The following is a 17,050-nucleotide window of genomic DNA, read 5'->3' as shown; positions in this document are numbered from 1 at the left end:
ATTAAGAACTTTTCTTGGTCCCCATATGCGCTCTGCTTACATGCTGTTTTTATTGTTTCAGTTTCTGATAGACCATAACTCTTAAGTATCACAAGCAATCTAATCACTGACCTGCCTTTGCTTGCATCAAATAACGATCATTTATGGTTAGTCTGGAAAAGTTTGCTGAATTTAATCGACTATCAAAAAGGGTTCCAAACTACCCCGTGAGCACATAAAGATGTGACAGTGGCAACGAGCTGTTGGCTATTTAAATTCTATGGTAATTAAATTGGCAGCGGGCCATAAGGCGGTGACGGTGGCTTATAAATTACATTGGCGTGGATGAACGATAAACAATAATGAGTGAAGAGTAGCGTGACGGGAAGAGTTAATGAATATAAGGTGTCTATATACTGCATATACTTTATATATGGCATATACAGTGACAGTACAAATACAAATACAGTGACATAGTTTCTGCAAAGAGTCCAAAAGTCCCAATCCACATTTCCTTGGAATAGCAATTGGATAAATCACAATATCACAATCATGACGTGATCAAAAAAGTGTTCATCCTAGTTCTCATGAAAATGGTAATATTTATATATATTTTTTAATTTGGTCCATCTCCCCCACTCTTTTTTTAATTGCACAGATCTTTAATAGCCTTGCTAGGTCCCTTTGCACACTGTAGTTTTAAAGATGCTTGCCTGATTTGCTGCACTTGCCTGGTGACCCGTGACCCACTCACAGAGAAGTGATGTCAGATCGGCAGCCCGGATCCATCCGTCCGTCCGTCCGTCTGTCAACATATTAGCTATTTTCAATGTAGAACATGTTCACTGATCCTTTTTTTTGTTAAATCCATTATCCATAAATTAAATCCATAATTTTCAGATTCTTCCCTGTAAACAAAAGCAGGAGGAACAGCTCATAATGCCATGATCCCTATGAATTGTCAGTAAAATTTATGTTTTACATATTTACATCCAAGTTTCTTTAGCAGCAGTGCAAGAAAGGAAACACATTAAAACAAGTACAATGCATTTCAACACATTAGGATGAAGTACCTCATCAGATTACCCATGTGACAAAAAAGTTTTATATATGAACACCTTTAGCAGGGCCATAATTGGTAAACTAAAACAAGAAAATCCAAAAGAGAAGGGGAAATAACCTGCATACATACCAAAACAATGAATATTAAAACTATGTATCTGCAGGGATTTTTTTTTTTTGTCATTTTGCTGTCATATTTTCTGTCATTTTGCTGTCCCTTCTCATAGACCTACTTTTGAGGAGGATCAGCCAGTCTGTGCTGTCACTGCCTCATTGTTGAATCACCTGACAAGCATTGACAAGTATGGTGACAAATGCTCAGAAATGACACATGCACACTGTGAAAATCCACACAGGCCTTGAAGGACGCACAAACTACACCAAAGTAACTTTGAGCATTACCAACACATGGAAGTTGAGAATTGTCCAGGATGCGTAATCTTAAAAGTACCAAAATGATACATCAAGCAAGGGAAACATGAAAAATGAACTCAACGAGAACACAATAAATAAATAAAATGAATAAAACCAAAGTCAAAGCATACCCATATTGTTTGCCTATGGTATTTATTTTTATGTTTTATAAAAGCAAACATTAAATGATTGCAAATCAGGAGGAGGTGAGGGAGGTGGGAGGGTTCAGTGGCAACCACCCACCCCTTCCCATAGATGTAATCGGAGCAGACAGCAGTTGGTGAAGCCGGGCATGACTGACAGACAACAACAGTCTAAACACACCAAGTCACAACTTACACTGAAGAGCTTTGGCTAGCAGCAAAGAGAGTAAAAAAAACAAGAACTAAACAAAGGGAAGGCAAAGAACTCTGAACCATCAACCAGAGGCCTGTTTAGGTGGGAACCCAGCAGTCCACCATGAAATATCTGCTTCTTCTGCCACTGTCATGCTGCTTATGCAGCTTGATCCCACTGGGAGGTAAGACACAAGTTAGCACTGTAGCAGCCTATAAAGTAGAACTGCCACTAACCATTTGCCAAGCATAGAACCAGAGGCTAACATGGAACCTGCTTAGAGTAAGTGCAAACACTGTACTGTTACAATGTGAGGATACTAAATAGGCCATGTATAAAGTCTAAAGACAAATGATATACGGCAACTGTTGCTAACAGGCTTATAGGCCCCTGCTAATGCTTAGGTAATATTTACTTTTTGTTACCATTTTCTTTCTTTCACCTTCACAGGCTTAAACTTTATATTAGGAATAAAATCTTAGAATGTAATTATCTTAATCATCTAAAGCATAATTGTAGTGATAGATAATTCGATTAAAGATTTGTTTAAGAGAAAAATGTGTTTGTTTTTTGTGCCTGTGTTTCATATCTAAAAAGAAACATGCAAGATAAGAAACAAAGTAAATCAAAACAGTCATGCCATCAGATACAGTCAAATATATTGATAGTGTCACATCTATTTCTTCAGGCGAATCAATGGCTTTCTTGTTTTACAACTGTTTATTTGATAACCAACTGCAGGTTTCTGGGACAAAACCACTCACTTGGAGATCTGATTGAATGATTCAATTTGATTTTTTTTTAATTATTATTATTATTGTCACTCAGTGTGTACATTATTTTAAATCAGAGCAGAAAAGGAGGATTGCTGAAATTCATAAAATGATGTTCCCTTAGTCATCCTTGTACACTTCACATTGCAAGCTAACACATACTGCCCGTACAAGTGTATGGTGGCAAAGAAAACTGGTACTTCTGAACATCAATAGATCAACTTGTAACTTTGGGAGTTAGAAGAGAGAAAGACCAAAAATGAAACGATTGAAGGTCATTGTGAGCCAGATAATTCAGCATTGTCCAAGGGCTACAGATATTTTTAACGAAGATTCAGTAGGCTTTTCTACATACTTTAAGCTTTTATAAGTATCATATAAGCCCTCAAATTCAAACCCAATAAGAAAAATATGTTTGGGAGTCATTTACAGTTGTATAATCAGATTTAACTATAACTTTATAGAGTCTGTTGCTGTGTCAATTATGTCAATGTTGAAGTCATTAAACTAACTTGCCCAACTCATTCATAGTCAAATTCTGTAAATTCCAGATTAGGTCTCCTTCACTCATCACTAACCTCCTATTTGCTCTTCACTCAACTTATTTTTGGGGTTTTATTATTACTTATTTCCTCGGTCATCTAAACTGACTGATAGGGGGCATAAATGTCAGCCGGACACATCCACCTCTGCTGCGGCCCCTACCACCACATGCCGCCCCTGATGGGTGCATCTGGTTGGGTGATCATTGTCATTTATTCCTGTCAGGGCAGACCCTACAGGGTGCAGAAAATGATGAATTGTGCATCCTCTGAGCTACTGATTGTAAATATTTCCAACCTTACCACAGTCAGGTGGAAACACAACTGTAAATGTTGCTTAATGTAAACGTTAGGCTAACCTTGCTGTGAATTACTAAGTTTTGTACACGTAACCAGTATGATTGTACCTACGTTTTTTCTCTCCCCCCTGATTTTTTTTTAATGCAGGTGCATCTGAGGTGGAGAAGACTCTTATGAAAACTCTCTTTTCAAACTATACGCTAAAAGTGAGGCCAGCCGTCAGCCCCGAGCAGAGGGTGGTGGTCCGTGTGGGTATGATCCTGTCGTCGTTTGTTGGCCTGGTGAGACTCCAGACTCCAAACAATGCATGAGCAGAGTCATGTGCACATCATGACTGTAGCACTGCAACCTATCTATGCTGTAAAAGCAGTGGTTTACACACATATGCCACAATTACTGCTTCCAGAATGTTAAAAATTGAATTTATAGTGTGTTCCCAAATTCACATCTCGAAATGTGGATGGAAGAGGCTTGAACCAAGAGAGCAGACAGAAGTTGTCTATTATAACTTCCAACCGCAGATACATCTTGGAAGTGAACATGCACTCCTGTACTAGTGCCTGTACGTGATTTTTTCCAGTACAACCAGCCATGAACAGTGACCTGACAAAGGCCCGTAGCTCCCGACTGACGTGAACAAATTTCATGGCTCATATTCAAATCTATTTGTCCACTCTGGGTTACTGTAGAAACATGGTGGACATTCTAGAACCCAGATCAATATTGATATTAATAGCTTAATCCCAAGTAAAGGAAGAAACAGTGGCGTTGGACTGCTAACATATGCATGGACATGCAAACAACAGACACAATTATTCAGAGAAAGGTGTCAGGGTGCATAAGCTGCCTTCAACAGGTGTCCCAAACATTTAGTGGTTTGGTGCCTTTGCTCAAGGGCACCTTGGCATTGCTCCAGGATTGTTCTCTCCTGCTACATGCACTCTCAAAATTTTGGTCCACCACTAGGACTCAAACCAGCAAGCCTCCTCCTACTATATTAAACAAATCATGTCCATCTGACCAAAGGTCACGTCCTAAAAGTTGGATGTTTACATTTTTTGTAGTATTAGGGAGCCTTTTTTGATCATGCTGGAGCATTTTCTTCTGAACACATTGTGTGATATTGTGTTTTCCCAGAACTAATTAAATTGTCATCCAGAGGTGAGGACAAATGGTTACAGGAAGTGTGGGTAAGCGATAGTGTCTACCCCCTCCCCCGACTCTTCTCAGACAGCTGTCCATGTGACATTCTTCCCAGGGTTTTAAATAGCAAGTTTGATTCAATGAGGCTGTGCCTTCTTAGTAAATACACGGCCACACGCTCACACATGTTCAAGTGTGGATCTTTCCGAAAACAGGGACTGACTTCTGGGTTGATATGGATTTTGCACACAAACTCGATACTTTCAAACGTATCCACGTGCAAGACTGAAGCTGTAATCCTCCACGGCGGACACCCAGTTTGTTACAGCTGTGGATGTGACAACACAGTGCAGTTTTACATCAAATTAATACTGACATTAATCTGGTTAATGCATCCTTACTGGACTACATCCAAGTTCCCAAAATGTAATTTTCAAACAAAACCTTTCAGGTCAGCCCAGAAAAAAGAATGAGGCAAAAAGCCAAATTGGATGGTTTTGTTAAAAGACAAAAGAAATATGCAGCCACGAATCACTTTGGATTAATCTGGATCAAGGGCAGGTGTATCTTTTTTTGGAACTGATGATACATTCTCTATATACAGATGTAGCCAATTAGAATCAACTTAGCAACACATCAATTTAGTTTCAGCAAACCTGATTAAACAGTGCCAGAACATAAATAAAAATGTTCATCTTAACATTTTGGAATAGTTCAAAATTAATTTAATTAACACATCAAATAGTCCTACACCGTCTAAACGTAATATCACATTACTTGAAAATATATGTTTTAGAACTATATACCAGAATTATTGGTTGTATCTTTTTACATAATTGTCAACATTTTGCTGAAATCACAGACACTGTTAATAGTGACGCATGGTGGACAGTAGCGACCAACACTTTCCGTTAAGGATTTTCATAAGTTTTGTTAACCTTATCCTGGTTCAAGTTTAGGATGCAACAAGAACTAAATCATTGCTTAAAGACTCAAGACACTCACAAATAAGCTCACCAACCAATTTATAACCATTTGTCAACTTCTCTTAGAGGTATTCATTACTTTTACATGAACAAATAAATTCTGAAAATAACTGATGTTCAGTTAAGAATATAGGCTACTTAAATTCTCTCTTGTAAAGTCAGATTTGTGTTAGGTATGAATGATAATGAAAGGGATTGAGGGTTGGGAGCTTAGTATCTGACTGTAGCAGGCAATAGACAAATTCTTAGCCAAATATCAGGATAATATACAGTGCTTACATGCTTGGAGAAAGTATTTCAGCACATTAACATTAGCAATTCATGGTCAAGTATTATTTTGTTTTGTTTTATTTTTGTCCACACAGAATGTTTGTAAAATGAGGGTAGAAATACTTCAGTTAATGTTGTGCAGGCAACAGTAAATCACTCATCATCCTTTTTCAACATTTCTCTTGCAGAATATGAAAAATGAAGAAATGAGCACAATTGTTGTCATGAATCTGGTAAGTATTCCTTAGAGTTTGATCAATGGAATTCCAGGCATCCTGGGTTTGCACTGGTGTGAATTGTCAGTAACTCAAAAAGTTGCTACACATGAAAGGAAGTTGCTTCGGAAAACCCACAAGGTTCCATATTTACACACATGAATGTGGACATTTTCTCATAATACCAACTGAGGTATCAGCACAACTAAAAGTAAAGGTTTTAGCAGGAAGTCTTTTATTTATTTATTTTTATTATTCACTACCAGCCCTACAATTCTAATTGTTTATAATACACAGGAAACACTGAACATGATTAAATATGCAGATGATCTTTCTTTATTCATGACTACATGCACAATGAACCCATTCTTTCATCTCATTATAATTGCGAGAAAAGACAAAAATTAAAACATAGTAAGTTCACCAATTTTTGTTTCCCTCTTGCCCTCACGCTTTTCATGTCAATGACCTCTGTGTAGCTAATGTTAGCCTAACCACTGCCAACTCTTTCTGAAAACAGGAATGGACAGATTATCGGTTGTCATGGTCACCTAAGCAATATGGTGGCATTGAGGTGTTGCGTATCCCATCGGGGAAGGTTTGGCTGCCTGACATTGTCCTCATTAACAAGTGAGTATGAATATTGTGCTCACAAGGTTTCAAGACAGTCAAGAAATTTTAAGGGAAATAATTTCATTGGTTCAGATTTCATGTAATATTCGATGTGCCTGTTGACCATGAATGGCAGTTTCAGGCATATTCCATTAATTCCTTTTTGCAATAGAAATAAGACAACACAATCAAAAATGCAACTTTAGATTTTTTTATTTTGTCTCAGAGCAGTAGTATTAATCACTCTGACATTTTAGACCTGATTTTTACATCGGTGTTTTAATACGTACTCATTCTCCAATATGCGATCAGGGTGAATAAAAATGTCAAAATGCAGTATTATGGTTTGACCTTTTTGGAAATGGGCTCATTTCTGAGAGCCATTTTAAAAAAAGAATGCAAAGTAACGGAGAATTTTCTATTTGCAGTAATGACGGAGTATTTCATGTGGCACTGCACGTCCATGTCCAGGTTTACAGCAATGGCAGAGTAACCTGGACTCCCCCTGCTCTCTACTGTAGTTCATGTGGAGTAAAGGTAAACACCAAAATCTGCTTGATTCATCAAATTGTCATTTCAATTTGTAAAATTATCACCATCTACGGTATTTCCTCCATAGGTAGAGTATTTCCCCTTTGACTGGCAAAACTGCTCCATGCAGTTCCGCTCCTACACTTACGACTCGACAGAAATAGATGTGCAGTACGCGCTAAACTTGAGAGGACAAGAGATCAGGGAGATCCAGCTGGATGAGGCTTTCACTGGTGCTTGTTATTTATTTAGAAAGTCTTAATTTTTATGCACATTTTTACTGTCTTCAATTTATAACATCTCTCCAGAGGGTGGCGAGTGGTACATCAAACACAGGCCAAGCAGGAAGGTCATGTTGGATGATGAGTACGAGGGAATGGTCTTCTACCTGATCATCGAGAGGAAGCCCCTTTACTATGTGTTGAACATCATCCTCCCTTGCATCCTCATCACTATCATTGCCATCTTTAACTTCTATCTACCACCTGATGCTGGTATGCCCATCTATTCCCTAATTGCTGCGGGTGCTTAAGCCTAGCTCAGCAATAGGCAACTAGTCATTGCAAGGGGCAATCTAAAATCTCCACATGCACATTTTAGAAATGAGGGAAGAACTAGGAGTACCTGGATGAAAGACAACAAACTTTTAAACCACAGCACCACCCTGTTGTGCTGCTAAATAATATGTACAAACCAATGATTAACAATGATCACTTGCTAATTTACTGTGATTGAATTTAAAGGGGGAATCAGATGTTTGTCAAATTACCAGCAAGACGGATTCAATTTGAAATTAGATGGTTGCTGTCCAAAGAGAACTGTTGAATTGATATCCTTGGAAAAGAGAATAGTGATAATCTCCCTGAAAATGCATTTAAAACAGATTTCTGTTAATGACCTGTTTACATGGATTAAGTGGGTAGTCTCTTCATAGGTGTGACTGCTGATACAAGTCCAGACTGGTAAAAGAACTCAGATTTAGTAAATCCTTTCTTAAATCTTGAAAAGACAAATGTTTCATGCAAGCAGTCCAAGGGAGAACGAGAAAAAGAGATGATGAACATCAAGAGACAGAACCAGGCTTAAATAGAAGTTGAGAAGAAATTCCAGTAGGGACAGAATGGCTTTTGTAAATCCACCCAAGTGAAAACTTTCCAGCCTTACTATCTGCTGTTAGCTTGTAAACACAGAGCTAGTGCTGATGTGGTTGTGTAAGGAGTGAATGAGGCCTGTACTTTGAGTGTTCCTCTACGAGCATGTACAACCGTCCCACTCGTCGATATCTCATTACTTACCATTTCGAACCAATCTGAAGTAAACATGGTGCCTGAATGACCTGTGAGTGAACGGAGCTGCTAGGCCGTGCACTATTAACCACTCAGCTTTACTTAGAGTGGGGGATTAATTTCCTATTAGAGCCATTACACAGACCAGCTGTGGCTAATCTCACTCAGATGAAGGATGAACAAACTCGCTCCGCCTAAAACTAGATGAGTCGTAACAAGCGGAACTGTCACTTTGTCAACAAGAATGGATATTAAACTCAAGCATCCCCCCAAAAAATAAGATAATATTACAGATGTCATATCTTCCCATGTTGATTTTTTTGCATTTCCCCTTGCAGGAGAAAAGATGGGCCTGTCCATCAATGTGTTGCTCACCCTCACTGTCTTCCTGCTGCTGCTTGCTGATAAGATCCCCGAAACGTCGCTGGGGGTGCCCATCATTGTCAACTACATCATGCTCACCATGATCCTAGTGACATTCTCAGTCATCCTCAGTGTGGTCGTCCTGAATCTGCACCACCGCTCACCAAACACCCATCAGATGCCAATGTGGGTTCGCAAGGTGAGGTCACGACTGCTATTGTTACTATGAATAGCAGTTGTAGAAGTAGTAGTAGTACTAGTAGTAGTATTAGTACAGAAGTATTGTTTATTGAGGTGGGGGTTTTTTTAGCTCTTAGCTCAGCAATATGAGAGTATGATATAGATAGATAGATAGATAGATAGATAGATAGATAGATAGATAGATAGATATCTCTATGTGTGTGTGTGTGTGTTGACATACATACACACACACACACATATATATATATATATATATAATTTATAACTTATAAAATTTATAAGATATATAAAACAACATATATAACAACATATAAAACAATGGCCATATATTATGGAGCATTAGCAACACAAATTGTTAAATTCAAATCAGTCCAAATTTACAATTATAATTTGCACATAATTTTAAGCAGTATCTTTATACTTACCTGGGTTATGTGGTGTAAATGACAAATATCTCTCAAGCCAGAGTGTAGTTCTAACAGATGAACAAAAGGCAACTATGACAACGGCTGACAACTGACAACTGCGTGAAAAGAAGGAAACGAGCTTTGTTTATGTTATATTATGAATCATTTACAGTAGCTTTTGCCACAGATGTTGACCTTTCACAGCGTTGCATCACTGGTTATCAGCCAACCGCTTACATCTAAAGAACATAAACTCTTCACCTTATAAGTGGACAAAATGTAAGCCGCTTACCCACAATACATATTTATTCATTCGACACCCAAACTAATTACTACCAATTAAATAACACGGACGATAAAGGTCATAAAGCTAATTGCGAAAAGCAAATAAATGGCAGCAGATTAACTGAGGCTTCGAGGTAATCGATCATAGCATCTTATGGTTGCTTGTTAATGGGTAAGTCATGCTATTTTACATAATTAGAGTGATTTGAAAAATAATTAAAACTTTTATATTAGCCTCCAACATTGTGGTGAACTGTGGTCTGGGCTTAATTAAATAATATAAGTCTTTACAATAATTTGTTGGGTGGAGGCAATGGAGTGTGGTGTTCAAGAAACCCAGTCCTCCAAAAGCCTGGATGTTGTGGTCTGGCGTTAACCTCTATCAGCGGCCCTTTACTCTACATCATGTGCCACTAATTAAAGGCCTGAGCAGCTGATTTGCTGTCATTCACCTCCAACTAAGACAGGTGCTTTGCTGGGTTTAAGCTGCTCAGTGATGGCAGGAAAGGACATTGCAGCTCCTGCTACTTTTCAGTCTTTCTTTTAAAATTCTATATTGGTAAAATCATTATTTGTTGTATCAGTACTTGCAACAATAGTTACAGGCATTCATTTACTCATAAAAGTGAAACGGTATGAATCAGCAACAAGAAACAATCCTCCAAAGAGTTGATAATGCTCTTTAAATGTATAAATAGGCATCTAAGCAGTGATGTGAGTCGTGTTTATTGAACCTCTAATGAACAAATCCAAACTAGTTCAGCTGGGCAAGAACAAATCATTCCCTGACAAGACGATACATTAATGATATTGTAAAAAATGAGTTAAATATTGATTTTCTTCTCTAAGTATTCTTTTATTACAGTTATTTAAACTGTAGTGGTGCAACATTTAAGAAAGATATTTGGCTCTGCCATCGTTCACAACGAGGCCAATTGGCAATCCATTTTGCTTCCCCACCTCTCTGCCTGTCTGTTCATCTGTCTGTCCGTCCAGCTAGCTACCAATCTATCAAAAGGGGCAATAATGTAGCTTTAACTATTAAAAAATACACATTCAGACTTATGCGTGTCATGTGTAAATACAATTTTTTTTGGAAAAAAGTGAAAATTAACACTTTTTTAAATTAATGAAACATTAAAACATAAAATTAAAGCAACAGTAGCAGGAAAAACTCCCTTTTAACAGATATAAACCTTGAGCAGGACCAGGCTCACATGGGAGGAGGCCTCTCCTGCTGATGCCCGGCTGGGTAAAGGAGAAGAAGGGGTCCTATGGCAGACTGAGTGTAGAAAAGTGCTGTTTCTGTACTGTAATTTCTGCACATTAAGGCTCTAATTGTGTATTTAGGTTTTTTCTCCCTTTTTTCTCTATATTCAAGGACATCTTCATTGCAGACATTGAAAAATGAAGTAATTTCTCCTTATTTGATTTTTCCACACTCACTGTTCTCGAAGGTTATCTAAATGTTACGCTCAACATTTTCCATTTTCCATATATCCATCATAATAAGCAAACATGTATACAAAATAGATTCAGAAGACCCCGTAAAACAAAATTTTACCCTCATAGACTTTCAGAAAAGTTGACAAACCCAACATTTTCAGGAATACTTCAGTTATTTGTTCTGATTCTCCTCTTAGATCTTCATCCACCTGCTGCCCCCTTACCTGTGCATGATGCGGCCCAAAGTCGAGGCCCCCCTCTATCTGGAGGCCCTGCCCCGCAGGGAGAAAAAGGTCACCACCGTCAGCAAGGTGGCCGATGAATACTTCATCCGCAAGCCCGATATGTCTGTCCTGTTCCCTAAACCCAACAGGTGAGACACAATGTTTAGTCACCAAAGAGTGTTTTCTGCTGGTCTGTACAGCTGCGCTTCAGTGCTGAAGTGTCCTCTGTGAACAAGGATAGAAAATATCAAATGGAACAAGCAAACATAAATGAAGATGTTGCTGATCAAAAAGAATTAACTTGCCCCAACATTTCTTTTCTTTTCATAACTTAAATGTTAATCTGTTGTGGACTATAGAGTAGTAAATTGATATGTAGTTTAATATATGTACCTTTTAATATGTACCTTTTCCATAATGCACGCAGAACACTGACTCACACAATCACACCTAAAGTAAAATAAGCAATTTGTAACAAAATAAAATGCTCCCGTACAGAACTTTCCTTGAATTAAAATTCCGAGGGTTGAGTTCTGTGTCCTGCTATCCTAGCTGGTGTTTCCCATGTTCCAGGAAGCTTTAGTTGTTTAGTTACTTCTGCACAAAGCTGTGATAAATGTACGCTAATATTTGGGCATCAGAAAAAAACAGTTAAACTCTGATCTGTGTGCACAGCAATTCAGTGTCCTTGTTTAGATGAACTTGATGAAAAGGTGTGAGAAGAGACGGCTCAAACAGGCCCTTCTTACCCATCTGGCCGCACTGCTGCTGCTTGATTAAACACCCCCAAATCCTCCACGCAACCTCCCCACCCTTCACCTCCAGAATATGTCAGGAGAAAACTTCCAGTTTTATGATTGCACTTTCTTCCCTCAGCCAAGTCACAGATGCATTCCTGGCATATCTTTTGTAGATGTAGTTTCCCTTTTATCATGCTAAAAGCAATTTATCACATTATAGAGAAGTGCTCTAGCACAGCCCATGAGGCGGTGATGCACCCTTCTGTTAAAAGCAAAAAAAAAAAAATCTACGGCACGTTTCTCTTGTTCTCTTTCACTTGTGGGCTACTCCATCACTCTATCCCCCTCTACTGTCCGTCTTTATATCTGCAGCATATATAACATACAACAGCTGCTCCATTGGTAATAGCGTCATACAAAACATTAAAAGTTATATGTAGCCCCCTGCAGCTGGCTGTCCAATGTCATAGTGCCACAATGCCCTCTACTGGTGGGCTGTCTGACCTGCGGTTTTTGTTTGGGAATTTAATGACTGAGAGGTGTTTAATATTTGAGGTGTTTCATCTAATAACAGATGTTCACTGAAAGCAAAGATGAGGCGATGGCAGCGACTCAGAGTGAATATTTTAACAAAAACTTTTCAGAGGAAACTGAATCTGACAGTCCCATTGCACGTGGCAGGTGGACATGCAATTCAGGTGTGGATGTCGCTTTACATATAACAACCCCTATATATTATCTTTCTCATCCTTATGGAAATGCGTAAATAAAGGCCAGGATTCGTGATTCTAAAAACGACAGCTCTTCTCACGCAGGCCTTCAAGCCATCATCTTGCAGAGGTACTTGCGCGGCTTCGCCGCTTAAAAGTTGTAGGAGGATTACAGCCGTGTGGCTGACACACTGCAGGAAGCAGCTAATGGAAACATGCTTCACTGCTCAAGGACATTCGCCATGATTAATGCAGCTCGGGAAATCAGAGCAGAAAAGGTTAATGACTAATGAGATACTTCAGTAGACTAGTAGTATAACTTTTGATGCAAATACTGCAAATAAAAATATGCAAAAGATCAAAACAGTAAACATTTGCTACTACTTTTGTGCGGAAAAAAATCAATATGTTTACTTCGCGAGGCACTAATACCCAGCCGGTATTATTAAAGAATTCCAAAACATTGAGTACCCTTAACAAACAGTAGAAAACATTTTCTCAGATCAGGGTCCTAGCATTGGCATTCACAAAATTTTCAGAGAACTCTTTAAGTCCATGACATTGTTCAATTTCTGTCCAAAGCTTTTCACTGGAGGCTAAAGCATTGTTTTTTTCATTTAACACAAGCAACAATTAAACCTAAACGGCGCTGCAAATTTAGAACCATATTCAACATATCGAATTAATGTCATTCTCTAATTCATAGAGAGGATGCCAATACGCTATTAAACTAGAAAAAACAAGCCTCCCCCTAGCATCTCTTTAGCAGCTGGTAGTTGGTAACCTGGGCGACCCCTAATACACACATCATCTCCAGCAGAGAGGCCTCAATCTGGCCCAGTGAGCCTGGGGTGCTCCTCTGACCTTCTCTTTCTTCCTCTCTAAATGACAGAACAGTGCACCGGACACCTGCAACAAACAATGCAAAACTCCAGTTTAACAGCTGCTAATTGGCTTTACCACATCAGGGGCAATAGGAATTTCATGCCTGTGACATTAAGGCGTGTGTTTCTTGGCAGGTTTCACTCCGAAGGCTTGTGCACAGACCTGAGGAAGTTCATCGACGGCCCCAGCTCCTACCTCTCTCTGCCCGAGGAGCTAAAGTCTGCTATCGAAGCTATCACATACATCGCCGAGGCTCTTCAGGCCGAGAAGGACTATGAAGCCGTAAGTTGATATCTTCATTCTTTTCTGAAACAGCTCTATAAATGCTTTCCTTTTCAATTTTCCTCTCCTTCCATTTCATCCGCCCCTTCTGTCTCCTTCCAGCTGAAGAAAGACTGGCAATATGTTGCCATGGTAGTGGACCGCATGTTCCTCTGGATTTTTGTCATCTTCACCACAGTGGGCACTTTGGCCATTTTCGCTGAGGCTAGCTTTAACCGTGCCCCTGCCAACCCCTTCCCCACGACTGCAAAAGACGTTTGGTTTTCGTAGTACCACACAAAATACCAACGCATGCTTCAGAAACCATCGCAATACACTATTATCAGTGTTGAGACAGGAAAGAAAGGATTTAGCGAACACAGTGGAGGGGGTATTCTGTTCTTTTTGGATGAACGACTAAGTTCACGGCATTTTTGACCTTGCAGAATCTGAAAAACATTCAAATATATCGCTGCAGGTAGGCCTGTGTTTGTGACTGTTTTACATGTATGTGTGCGTTCCTTTCCTCCTTCTGTCCTTCTCGCTGCCATATCACCCCTTTTCCTCTACCTCTCACCAGCCAGTCATCAGCAGTGGGGTCCCCCCATGTGAGTTTGGTCCTACTGAAGGTTTCTTACTGTTAAAAGGCAGTTTTTCTTGCTGTTGTTGCTAGTTTGGAGGGTCAGGCTCCGGGTTTAACTGAAAAACCTAGAGACAATTTTTAACTGTAAGAGATCCTGTATAAATAAAGATAAATTGAACTGCATCGCTACTGGGATGACGTCATCACACCATCCCTCCCTCCTTAATCATACTGCTGAGTGGAACATCCATCTTTTTTTATTTCCCCAGGATAGTCCTAAATGCAGAAAGCTTTGGATAAAATCAATGTGCATCAGCTGATAACCCATAGATTAATTAGATTAAGTGCACATAATAAACCAAGCAAGGCTAACAAAACAAGGATTAAAAATTAGCAAAACAATAGATGTTAATATTTGCATGAACTACACTTTACAAAGAAATGTAATTGTACCAATTATTGTGTATAGAATAAATACATAAATCTACCTAGTGGTTGTTGCTTCCACTGTTTTTGGGATATGTTATCCTCAAAAGGTCTTTGGGTCTAATATCGGATATTCATAAACCGTGTTCACACATAAACACCGTGACCAGCTGTGCGCTTCTCACTTCCACCGCATCAGAACGGACCAGGGCATCTTCGTGCTTTGCTGACTTTTCTGCATGCCATTAATCCCCTTTGTATTTCCAGCTATGCTTTATGTGTGCGCAGGATATTCTTAAACAGGAGTGCATGCCAACCCCCGTGCACCGGCTGCTGCTGCGGCCCAGTGGAATTCTTATTATTCCAGAGACCTGCCGCCTTTTAATATGCAGCTTTCATCAGGCCCCGCTCACGCATGCATGACATTCTCTTTAATTTGCGTGAGGCAAACACATGGCTGCCCTTGTAAAAGTTTTTTTTGGGGGGGGTGGGGGGATTTCTTTTTAAAATAAAGATCTGATATGTAATATCAAAGGCACCCACTGGTCCTGCATAAGCCCTGCATGGGCTTCCCTCATATTTCTTTGGTCGAACACACCATGGGCTTTTTTAGATTGTGGTAACGGTGCTTCAAAATTGGAGTTAGGATGAGGCCTCATTTAATCTCTGTGCTCATTATCCAACTCTTTGACCTTGTATCAAACTGTAGCACTGGGGAGGCTGTTCAGCAGTACACAGAGGTATACTCAGACCTTTAAAACTGATTTATGTCTGCAGCAGCAGCTCACGGGAAACATTTTCTCTCTCATCCCTCAATGTAAAGGCTGATTTATGGCCTGTTTGCGTTTTTGCTCAGGAAACCCCGGCCAGTGGGAGAAACGGCGTCGTGGAAACAAAGTAATAGAAAGAACAAGCGTAGGTGATAGGCGGTGTTTTCTTATCTTGGATCACTGTTTAACTTTCGAGTCCTTGGAAGACTGAAAAAAAAGAGTAGGAGTTTATTTGTCCTTTATTGCTACTTCTGCTCCACCACATTTTGGAGAGAGCCGTTTACTAACTTTACTTAAGACTTTCGATTCCTAAGTACATTTACTAATAATATTTTTACTTTCTATAGCAACAATCTTACTTGTATTGGAGGATAATTTGGGGTACTTCCAACAACATCACTGTGGGCCCGGATTCATCCTCCACATTCTGAACAGATTTTTATTTTTTCCTGCCTGTTTTTGTATTCCCACACAAATGCCAGCTTTGTCCGGTTGTGTAATATCATATGTGATTATTATATAATTAACAGATTTTTTTTTAAAAATGTTTTGTTTCTACCAATTTTGAAAGATGAGTAAAATATACTTAAATATAGAGTTTGCTTATGCATTATTAATGCATGTCCAGTCAGTAAACTGTGCCTAACTTCAGTATGCATCGCTGTCAGTTCTGTAGGACATTGTCATAGCCACAGTCACCTCCTTAGTTAAACTCTTTATGTTATCACGATGTGTCCTTTAAGGTGATTTGTGGGTGATTTTGCATGCAATGTTTTGCAGAAGGTGGGAAAGGCTCAAACAATGCTGATAGTGGCTTTCATTTGATGAAGACGTTTTTTTTAAGTTGGTTTTTCAGGGTTATATTTCATAATTCTTAATAGAAATCAGTCATTCTTCATAGGATATGATGGAAAAAAATCTGATGCAAGAAAGTGAAGGTTCCAAATGAGTCAATGAGTCAATGAATAATCCTAATCTAAATGTGTTCTTCCTACTCTTAAGGTCACTACACACTCTTTACAGCAGTTTAAATGCAGTAAATCAATAAATATAAATCAATGAATAATATTAAATAATAACTATTCAAAAATTTGTCAAAGAAGATAAACTACAGAATAAAAAGCGAGGAGGAGATGGTATCCCTCACCCACTTCTGCCTCAAACGAAATCAGCCATCCAAGGTGAAAGGCCGCGTCATTCATACCCACCCAAAAATATCTCAATTGTCATGACCCACAGCCTATTCCCCATCCCTGTAACCTCCCCTCCCCCTCTTTCAGCCCCACTCCCTCTTCCACTT

At 39.1% G+C, this 17,050-nt stretch overlaps 1 protein-coding gene across 2 annotated transcripts; it reads left to right on the top strand.

The window, feature by feature from the left end:
- Positions 1-1,718: 1,718 nt before the first annotated feature.
- On the top strand, positions 1,719-15,042 carry chrnb1 (cholinergic receptor, nicotinic, beta 1 (muscle)). Of its 2 annotated transcripts, XM_029841020.1 has the most exons (12): positions 1,719-1,975; positions 3,554-3,687; positions 5,994-6,038; positions 6,541-6,650; positions 7,061-7,169; positions 7,252-7,396; positions 7,472-7,657; positions 8,788-9,011; positions 11,349-11,524; positions 13,845-13,992; positions 14,095-14,289; positions 14,447-15,042. In XM_029841020.1, the coding sequence occupies exons 1-11, from the start codon at positions 1,915-1,917 to the stop codon at positions 14,260-14,262; spliced, it is 1,506 nt and encodes a 501-aa protein (XP_029696880.1). In that variant the 5' UTR covers positions 1,719-1,914; the 3' UTR covers positions 14,263-14,289; positions 14,447-15,042. The 2 variants fall into 2 exon arrangements, with proteins under 2 accessions (XP_029696880.1, XP_029696879.1); XM_029841019.1 differs by having other exon boundaries at positions 14,095-15,042.
- Positions 15,043-17,050: the final 2,008 nt, after the last annotated feature.

Source organism: Takifugu rubripes, chromosome 8 (assembly GCF_901000725.2).
Source record: "Takifugu rubripes chromosome 8, fTakRub1.2, whole genome shotgun sequence".
Classification (NCBI taxonomy): domain Eukaryota; kingdom Metazoa; phylum Chordata; class Actinopteri; order Tetraodontiformes; family Tetraodontidae; genus Takifugu; species Takifugu rubripes.
The sequence above is the reverse complement of the archived record's forward strand: the minus strand, read 5'-3'. Positions and strand labels throughout refer to the sequence as shown.